Genomic DNA, 11462 nt, shown 5'->3' on the forward strand with positions numbered 1-11462 from the left:
GACGAAATTCCTTCTAACGGGGGGATGATGTGACAACCGTCAAATTTCGGTCAAGTCAAAGTCAAACAAAGTCAACAAGTCAAACCGGTCAACTCCAATAACCCTTGTATGTTAGGGTTTACGTTATGTAATCACTATACAATTCGCTATTTTAATGAGAAATCATCATTTGGAAAGTTCATGTGTTTGATTTTCCTTAGCCTTAACAGTGCTAAACAACGAACCAAAACGATAAAACATTATTGCACACTCATCGGGAGTGTGTACGACACTAAAACACGGTTTAACGGGGTTTACGAACCTTGCGTTATGAAGCCGAACACTCAAATTAATCACAAACGAAACCTCTCTAAATCGTTTTCACTCTATCTCTTTCTATTTGAAATCTTTACCAAATCTCTCTTAAAAGTTCCCATAACTTTTTGGAATCATTCGGGTCATCCCGGCCCTTAACCGGGTCAAAAACCACTTGAAACGGGGTAAAAACGGGTAAAATAGCCTTAAGGACCCAAAACGGAAACTTCAGGACCGAAGCCTCTCATCCGAGGCCTCGGATCCGAAGCCTGTCATCAGGACCGAAGCTGAAGCCTCTCAGGAGACCGAATCCGAAGCCATCAGACAGCAGCCTCGCATGCGAGGGTCCGAAGTCTCGGCCCCCATCCGAGAGGTCTCGCAGACGGCCCCTTTTTACCGGTTTTTCGACTACGACTTCGTTTTAACTCCGTTTTTCATTATTTTAACGTGGGATTTTCACCCAAAACTTTATTTTATAAACTAAGGCCCCAAAATATATAAATCTCCAGGGTTTTTATAAAAATATATTAAAAGAATTAGTGGTTGAACTAATTATTGAGGGAATATTTGCTTTTCCTTAATTTATGGCAAAAACAAACCACCACCACCTCACTCTATGATTAGCCACTCTTTCCCACTACCCCTTGTCACCTTAGTGGACCTTTACACCCAATCTCCAGCTCTTCCCACGTTCTAAGAGTTGGAGAATTGGTCATCTCTCCTCATTCTCATTAACTTCTTTCATTCTACACTTAGCAACCAAAGAACACTCTCCAAAATTCTCTCATCTTTTCTCTCAACTTCGAGAACTTCAAGGCTTTCTCCAGGGATTTCTTTCTTCAATTAGTAAGTATCTTCATCATTCATATAATTATTACACTCCATTCTACTCAAATCATTGATATCTTACACAAATTCCATCTTATTCGGTGTTAGATTCTCGAATCATCAAGACATCTTCTTAGTGTTCTTGGGTTGAACACTTCCTCTCTCTTACTTTCATCTACTGAAACCACATAGGGTGAGTTCATACCCCTACATTTACATGTTTTTCTTAAGTTTTAAGGGGGGAATACAAGTAAAATCATCAAGAACACAATTAAACTTTTTCTATCAGATTACATCAGAAAAGATGAACTTCGATCACGGACTGTTTTGGTCAACTTAAATATTTTAGTTTTCAAAACTGTTCCAGGTGCAAGTAGTTCAAACTCTTAGCTTTAAAATGGCTACTTGCACATCTCCATGTGATGTTTCTACAATTTATGGTGATTTTTACAAAACTGCCTATCATTTCAGAGGCAAACCCGGACCAGCCTGTGATTATGGACATTTTGACCTCTGTTAGAAATCACTAAAAATCATGATAAAATTTACGAACAAACTAGACTCATATTCCAAACTCTCAGAATTTGCGGATTTGGATTTGGAGCTTTGATGATATTTCTATAAATTTTCTAAGAACAGCAACAGAAACTGTATTCAACAAAAAGCTGCTGTCAATTTCATTTCACCTTGTAACATGTTAAGCAAGGTGTATATCTTTATGTGATTATATGTTATTGCAATATATGACATTTTATCTTAATATTTAGACACACATCAGTTTACAAATGGATTTGGACATATAAAATATAAAGAATAACAAGTGATTATAATCAAAGTACAACCGATACATTCAAACATTTAATAAACTATTTTGAATATAGTTTGCATACATTACTATGTACTACCCTTGGTTGATAAACTATAATAGGTATAGTTTATGATACATTACATAATACATACATTTAAAAAGGGTACATTTATACAAAGGATATTTTCATTAAGCAAGGTACGGCCATACGGTACCAAGTTTTCATAACATGTAATTCCGTTAATGACTTTGTGAGACATTTACTTCAAATTACCATTAAGTCCTGTATTGTAACCAGAGTCTCCTTGAGGGAGAGCGTGATAGTTGTGTATAGATCTATATTGGGTTTGACAAACCCACACCTAAACTGCATGCAACAGTTAGACCGATAAGTCTGGGGTGACAAATGTCATAACATTTCCGACGCCTGAAGAACGTCGTTTTAGGCAACCTTGGTCATAGCATGGTTATAATAAACTCACATAAAGTATTAATAAACATTGGAATTTACGGGAACTTCATTAAAATTTAACGAGTTTATGTCGATTTAAACTTACATTATTTATTATAAGTAAGAAAAGTTACTTATACATTCCGGTCTTTGAATTTAAGACTACATATACATTTTAAGGAAAATATTGGATTTTCTAACACAAATACTACTTTTACAAACGAAAGGCTTTTAATAATACCAAACAAAAGCTTATGAACTCACCAACCTTTGTGTTGACACTCTTTCAAAACAACTTGTATTCTCAGGAAATCATTAAACATGTAACCAAGTGCTTTTGAGGATGGGACGCTAAGGCGTCTACTATTTCATATTTTGTCAACATATTGTAATTGATTCGTAAACATGTAATTCATACAATGATGTAACTCTTTCAATTATATATATGTTGGTTGTGTTTGCTTGAATTACTATTACAATTGTTGTTATGATACTATACATGAAGTCCTCCACCCCCGGACATTTCCGCCATCCTTGGTTTGGGGGTGTGACATGTGATGCGTGCAATCGGCCGAGGTCAATTAAGTTTTCCCCAAAATACCCATACATGTTATGTTATGATATGATATGATTATGAGAACTACATGCTAGATTAGGGCTAAGGATCGAAGAAGGATGCCTTATATGCCTAGTGTATGAGAACTGCATGCTAGATGAAGGCTAAGGATCTAGGAAGATGCCTTATGTGCCTGCTATATGTGCTTATTGAATTTCATGCTAAAACTGATTAGTCAATGATATGATGGCCTGAATAGGATATGCTTGGTTTTTTACTCAATGCTCGAATGTTGCTTGCTTTGTGCTTTTAGGAGTTCTAGTTATATTTAACTAACTAGTAAACGAATACGTTAAGTTACATATTGCGAGGACTAAATAATTTCAGAAGGTTAGGTCTAGCCCTATTTCGCAGCTCTTGTTTGAGTCCAACCGTTGTAGGGTAGGACCTCTCATTCAATGTTATTGTTGTCAAAAGTGCAAGTTTCCTCGTAAGACAAAGCCTTTTGATCCACAAAATCATCATCAGGAACAACGACAATGATTGTTCGAGAGCGAGTTGCTTTTTTGCCCATGATTAAAGACAAAGAGAGTTAAGGAAAAGAGAAACAGGGAAAGTACCTTCGAAGGTATCAAATAATGTCTGGAAGGGAGCTAAAAGAGTAAGGCGGAATCAAGAACCTGAATGCCCTGTTTATGAAAGAATCGCGAAACGGTAAAAGGGTGATTTGACAGATTATTATGCCTATTTCAACGACTAGAAATCTACCCGTTGGGATTCAAATTACCATATCCGTTAAAACTTCAAAATCTTTACTCTTTTTTTTATTATTTTAAAAAATATACCTTTAAAATATTTGAAAATAACCTAAATATTTCGCACGTATAATTTTGGGGCAATTGTTAGGGCCAAGATCCTCAACCCTATTCAGGATCCCGAATCTTCAAGAACTTTCAGGATCCCAGACATATTTCAGGATCGTGACCATTATTATTATTATTATTTCCTAACATTTCTAACATATATATTTGTAGTCTTTTTCTCACTTGTACATAATTAATCAACACAAGACTCATTCTCAACGAAAAAACACTTCAATCAGACAAAAGACCTGGGAATACCAAGTCAAACCAACATGATCATTTTTATTCGAGAGGATCCTGAGAATATCAGACTTATTGTTACTTAGACTAGACCTATAAATACACATGTATTTTTGCACACAACACACATAGACTTACGTCAACACTTGTACCCGTATATTCATTATTTCATCTTTAACTCATCTTTTAATTAATACAAAGCCGAAGATCCTAACAAGGATCAATGACTTTCTTTGTAAACCACTTGTGTCATCTACTTTTAATTTGCTCACTTGTTTCGATTACAACATCATAACCTCTCATATAATTTGGTTGATTTACATTTGATTAAATTTTGACCAAAACAATTACAAAAATAGAAAAAAGGAAATTATAAAAGCATAAAAGTCATTTTAAATATATAAGGACCAAACTCACTAAAAATATTAGAATTGTAGTGAACTACCAAACATTTTTGAATTAAAACCTAAAAATTTTGACGACCAAATATTAATATTATTTTAGTTGTTTTTGCAATTTTGTGCGGCTGTGGTCCAACTCTACTCGTGAATCCGACTGTGTGACCTTTTTAATGAACAGAGACAAGAGAACAGGGGGTATGCCCTGAACCGGAACCCTACAATAAGAAAAGCCCGAGTCCAAGTCCTTCGTTATAAAAACAGAAAATCAATTAGGGTTTTGGTTCATTCACATCGTCAAAACCGCCGCCTTCTCTTTTCCTGCAATTTTCTGCTTCGATCCGGAAAAATGGTACTCCTCTCTGTTCAATTTAATATTTCTACATTTAGGCGTATAATTCTGGCTTCCACTAAATGTAATCCAAGCTTTTGTTTGTGCCATTAACTAGATTTTACTCTAAATTCACAAGTATTCCTTTATGTTTTAAAATCAACGAATAAGCCTACCTTTTGACTGTTACGTCACTACCGAGCTTGTTGTTTTTCTTGGCGAATTCACTATATTATTATCAGAGCGTTGTTTGTTCTTTTTTTTGTGATTCGCACGTACTCCTTTAGAGGTTAACTGTAGTTGATTAACGATATTGAAGTGTACAACTTTCAACCTTAGATACTACAAAAAAATACGCATCTTGTATTGAATTCCAAACAGAATGCGCATCGATTTTGTATTTGTAGGTATAAATGGAACTCTTTTCTAGATTTTAAGGGCTTAGAGGTTATTTGACTTATTTCCTATGAAATTTTTTATTGTTTGGAGATATCAAACAAACATGATTTTATTTTATGATTAATAATCGTACCACTTAATTTGTAAATTTTATGTGGTTTGCTCTTGTTTAATATGCATTCCATTCTTCCCAAACTTAAATTTCAGACAAAGAGGACAAAGAAGGCTGGCATTGTTGGAAAGTATGGTAAGTTACATTTTTCTTTCTCTCTAGGCATATGGCAAGTTTGTAAATTTTGAAATCATTACATGTGATAAATTTTGTTTTCATTGTTGAATCACAACTTTGTGCACCAGATTAAGATGCTCAACTCAAGCCAACTTTTATCCCAATTAAGCGTTCCTGCATATATGTATATGTTTATAATAGCATTTACTCTCATTTTTCCTATTACAGCACTTTAATTGGAACATCTACAAATGACGATGATTTTATCAAATCACAATGGAATTTTCACTTTTATAATTCGCCAAAATTTCAAAGTATGATATCCTAGTAATAAAAAATTAAAGCTACAGTGCTATGAATTGTTAGATATTTTCAAAGTATAAATTTTTAATGAGAAAAATCTTTGAAAGTACAATGCTATCAATGATCTTATCCATATAACAAAGTGGCTTTCACTGTTATAGTTTTGCATATTTTTCCTAATATAATTTTATAATAAATGGAGGGAAAAATAACTATGGAAATAGTGTAAAACGTTTTCACTGATTGGGAAAGTCTAGTTTCCTTGACTTTCTCTGTTATTTGTTCTTTCTGTAGTAAATCAAAAAGAAAACATTTATACATAGTTTGCTCTTGCAATTTTGTTTAGGTACCCGTTATGGTGCTAGTTTGAGGAAACAGATAAAGAAAATGGAGGTTAGCCAGCACAGCAAATATTTCTGTGAATTCTGTGGGAAGGTAAAATTTTTACTAATTAGCAAAAACCAATGGTTTTTTTTATTTTCTAAACACTTTGCACTTTAAAAAAATTCACAGTATGCAGTGAAAAGAAAGGCTGTTGGAATATGGGGGTGCAAGGATTGTGGCAAGGTCAAAGCAGGCGGTGCATACACATTAAAGTAAGTTATTTTCCTTTAGATCCTATTTGTTTGATATGTATGTATTGGAACGAGACAAAAAAATTCACTTTTTGTTTGTTTCAACCCGTTACATGTGAAATTCATGTCTTTTGTAACAATCATTAGTTCCTGATATTCATTATTATTTTTATTGTAATGTAATAGCACTGCAAGTGCTGTGACTGTGAGGAGCACAATTCGAAGGCTGAGGGAGCAAACTGAGAGTTAAGTACTTTGGTGTTTGAAGCTTTTCATGTTGTCAATTTTGTTTTTAGAGATGAGAAAATCGGTGGTTAATTGGAAATGTTGTTTTAAGCCTTTTGACGACATGAGCTCATGGTCTTTCTTTGATCCCTGAATGTTCGTTTTGCTTTGGATTTATCTGTTTGTCTTTCTAAAAATTTACCGACTCCAATGGTGTTTATACAAGTTTAAAATCGTCAAATAGTTAATACTTTTTAGAACCAAATGAAACTGCGCACACCATCTACCAATTATTACTTGCAGTTTAAAAATTTACCTATTAGACTATTATTATTATTATTATTATTATTATTATTATTATTATTATTTCTGGAAGAAGAAATGAATCTAAAGAGGAAATGACGGTGAAACCTAATCTTCTCATTACTTAGTAACAATCTTTGTTTAAACACTTTTATTAAAAATGATAACTACTAAATAATTGCCACTAACTCAAATGGTTAGGATACTTATATTCTTAATAGTTACATCACCCATTATTTGCACCACATTGGTGCCAGCAAGAAATCTCTCAAACTCATAAATAATTTTTAAAATCAAATAAAAAGTTATATATATATATATATATATATATATATATATATATATTAGGTTCATATGTTTTCAACAAATATTGTATGTATGTGTGAACCAATCAGAATTAAGAAAAAATAAAATCATTAATAAATCATAAAAGGGTATAAGGGTAATCTTAGTAAATCTAATTATGGTAAAAATAATAAGTCAATTAATATATACCCTAAAATTAAGGTAACAAACACCATATATCTATCAATGGTCGTCGTAGAATTTATTCATCTGCATAGTAGCAGCGACACCTAGCTCCGGGACGTCGTCTTCCTTCCTTCCCTGTCGGACCATCACAACCAGCAGCACCGATTTTTTTTTTTCTCTCCTACTACATGTTACGGCATCACACTCTGGTTTCCTTCTCCTTCAATCAGTTGTTTTCTTAACCTAAATCCACAGGAGTGAAATCTTGTTTTGACGTAAGTTTTTCTCTTTTTTTAATTTGGGTTTCCGCTACTATATCTTTTCTGTTTTCTTACTGATTATCTCCACACATTTTTTCTTCGTTTTTAATTTTTGGAGTTATAATGATTATAAACTATGTAGATTATAATATTAATTTTTGTGTTTTGTTTCTTTAAATGCGAATGCTTTGAAGTTTCATAGATTTTTTTTATATAACTCCAATACTCTTCTTGACAAGATTTTTGCTAATAAGAATTTTATCGACCAAAATAACATTACAAGGAACATGCATATTCTAGAGCTCTCTGTTATTCTTTGCAAAGAGTAATTGTTTTTTTCTTTAAATGCGGTACTTGTCCTATTTTTATTTGTAAAATTTAGGTTTGATGATTCAATGTATTTATTGGAAAAAATGGAGGAGAAATGAGTAATACATAATTTACAATCTTTAGTTTCATATAATTGATTTTGATTTTGCGGAATTACTTATTCTTCTTGTTGCAACAGCGTCTAAATGTTCTGCCCTCTACATGTTCGATAAAATGTCTATAAGAACCCATCTTTTTTCATTGCAGTTTTAGGATTACATTCTATTATAATAAATTAAAATTCTTTAATATGCACTACATTCTGTCAGAATTTATAGTTTTTATTCTCATAGAATGTGCTGAATTTCTAATATTTGAAAATCGATTATATTTTCTTTGTGGATTTATTCTTTTAGAATATACTAAAAGTTTTAATATTTTAAAGTTCATTATGTTTTCTTTGTAAATATAGATTTTGAAGAGGCCCATTGATGTGGAAAAAGAAGAAAACATAGAAAATGAGCGTATTCTAGCAGAATGTATTATGTCAGAATGTATAAAGTGTTTCTTAACAATAATATTTTTTCAGAATGGATTGGTGTTTTTGTTAGATTTTGATGTTTTTTCTTTTTTTTTAACCATTCTTAGTTTTAATCTTTAAGAATAAATGTAATTCTTAAACCATTGTTAATCATTTTTTTCAGAATGAATGTAATAATTGTTTATAGTCTTATTCTTTACGAATTTATATAATTAGTGATTCTTAAAAATTAAAATCCGTATTCTTTAGAAAATGTTATTATTGATAATATGTTGTATAATTCTTTAAGCATGAAACCATATTCTATAAGAATAAAATCAAAAATATTTGGTTAATTATAAAAAATATTTGAATTAGAACTATATTCTACAAGAATACAACCAAAAATATCTTTTACTAGTTTATTGTTGTCATTCTATCATTCTTACAGAATAAAATTAGATTTTTAAATTTGAATTACTTTAAAAAATTCAGAATTTTAAAAATAAGGGAATTAATTATCCCTTTAAATTCGAAAAATTCCTTTTTTAATATATGTTAATTGACCAAAATACCCTTATGCTGAAATTTGTGTGATTATATGCTACATGTTATCCTATTGTAATATCATAGACCCTCAGATCATGACCATTGATTATATTTTATCCATTGGTCCAGATTTATGCTTACGAGCACACAATAGATGTTAGAAACATTTGAACCTAGCCCTATATATATATATATATATATATATATATATATATATATATATATATATATATATATATATATATATATATATATACAGAGAGAGAGAGAGAGAGAGAGAGAGGAAGGATCATTTGAGAACTCAAAGTTTCCCGAGAACCCGAGAACCAAACCAGGGCCGTTTGATCAAAATAATAAAAGGTTAGGATCATTTGTGACATTTTTGTAAATAAATGGTAAAAAAACAACACGGGGGCATGATAACTAAATGATTCAGGGGCATTTTAGAGATGAATTACCTGTGCGTCTCTCTCTCTATCTCATCCAACCTCCTACCGTCACATCGCCTCCAAAGACAGCCCCTTCGCTCATCTTCTTCTTCATCATCGTTGTCTTTGGTCTCCAGAGACGATGTCTTCATCCGTCATGACTCCAATCGTTGAACATGGAGGAGCATCACTTTGGTAAATCATATGTGTCGCAGGAAGAAGACGATTGCAGGTTCACTTTCTTCAAAACTAACCTCCGCCACACAGATCGTCATCAAAAGCTAGATCTGTCGGCTAATCCATGGCGTCACTGGATTCTCCGACATGACTCCATCGGAATTTCGAACGCATCTCGGATTGAGATCTCGATTTCATCTCATGTTTAGGTGTTGAAGATTTTTTTATGTAACTTCATTGCAAGGTAACGTTTATAGTCCTCATCTCGTCATTCACGTTTATAGCCCTCAACTCCTCAATCTCTTTTATGAATCGTTGGTTCATAAGTGATAACAACTGTTTAGTTGATTTGCAGGAGTGGCAACCTAGGGTTTCAACTCGATTTCTTTTCAGGTGCATTTCCAGATCTGAACGACCTTCTTTTCAAACCCTAGCTCGTACTGTACTTCTTTTGTTGATTAACTTATAGTTTTGATTCAGATCTCGGAATTGGTTGACATTTTTTGAATTTGTATTTTATTGGTTGTTATGTCGTATATGTTCTTCGCGATTGGTTAAATTGGTGAACTTGTTCTGCATGTTACCTAGCATTGAATGGAAATTGAATAACTTTTTAAGCCTGTTTTCTTTTTCATAGCTCAGACTTGTTTAGTTGCTCTTTTTGCTAGATCTAATTGACCACTTGTAACTGGAAATGCGTAGATTCCTTTTTTCTTTTTTCGGTAGTGTAATATGTATAGGAGAAGCAAGTATTTAAATTTCATCTTGTTGACGTGACGATATTGTGTTATTTCAAACACTAATGAAATTGGATTTAAACAGTGGCCCCTTTGGGATGATTAAATTCAAATTTCAAGTCAATGTATGTAGGAATGATGTTATTCACATTTCATAGTTTTGGTTGTGTTTTATGTTTCATTTCCTGTAGCTTCATTGAGAGTTTGTTTTTGGGATAATGCAGAGAATTTAGAGCTGTAACATTTCTATTAGTCAAGAATGGGGAAGTCTCCTGGAAAGTGGATCAAGACTGTGTTTTTTGGGAAGAAGTCATCAAAATTTAATCTCTCAAAAGTAAGAAAAATGTTACTTTTTGTACATCACTTGTCTGTTCTCTTAGTATGTGATCCTGATGTCATCTAATTTTTGCAGGATGCTACTTCAGAAATAACAGTATCCATCACTGGTAAAACACCATCAAACAATTTTGGTGCTGATTCAATGATCATCTCAAGTCCAGTGCGCCCTGTAATTGATTTAAGTGATCATACAGAACTTGAAAAGACCTCAAGTGCTAACTTAATAACCGATTCACCTGAAAATGATAATGCAAATGATTATACAGAACTTGTATAATTGATTGTTGCAATTAAACCCTAGAGTGGATGATGAGTTTGATAAATGATAATGCAAATAGGAGCACAGCAACCAAGGTACATGAATATTATTATTATAATCTTTTTATTTAAAAAATGCAGAATCTTTATAAACATTCTAATATTTATATTATTTTTTGGACATAAACAAATTATATAGTGCACTAATAATCACCATATGCTTCTTTAGTATTCTATTTTTGAATTTGTGTTTTGGAATTCAGCAAATCTCATATCGTTATAGAAAAAATCACATGTAATTCATATATGGATCACATGTGATTCACATGTAAATCATAAGTGAATCACATATGAATTACATGTGATTCACATGTAAATAACATGTAAATCACATGTAAATCACAAGTGATTCACATGTGAATCACAAGTGATTCACATGTGAATCACAAGTGATGCACATTTGAATCACAAGTGAATCACATATAAATCACAAGTGATTCACATGTAAATCACAAGTGATTCACATATGAATCACATGTAATTCACATATAAAATCACATGTAATTCACATGTAAATTACAAGTGAATCCCATATGAGTTACATATGAATC

At 32.3% G+C, this 11462-nt stretch overlaps 1 protein-coding gene across 1 annotated transcript; it reads left to right on the forward strand.

Moving 5' to 3' along the window:
- The first annotated feature begins 4595 nt into the window (after window positions 1–4595).
- LOC145122049 (large ribosomal subunit protein eL43) lies at window positions 4596–6697 on the forward strand. The gene is made up of 5 exons (XM_079057727.1): window positions 4596–4790; window positions 5376–5415; window positions 6047–6135; window positions 6214–6296; window positions 6462–6697. Exons 1-5 carry the CDS (start codon window positions 4788–4790, stop codon window positions 6523–6525), a joined length of 279 nt encoding a protein of 92 aa, XP_078913853.1. The 5' UTR covers window positions 4596–4787; the 3' UTR covers window positions 6526–6697.
- Window positions 6698–11462: the final 4765 nt, after the last annotated feature.

Source organism: Lactuca virosa, chromosome 6, assembly GCF_052849685.1.
Source record: "Lactuca virosa cultivar CGN04683 chromosome 6, Lactuca_virosa_CGN04683_v6, whole genome shotgun sequence".
In the NCBI taxonomy this organism is placed as follows: Eukaryota; Viridiplantae; Streptophyta; class Magnoliopsida; order Asterales; family Asteraceae; genus Lactuca; species Lactuca virosa.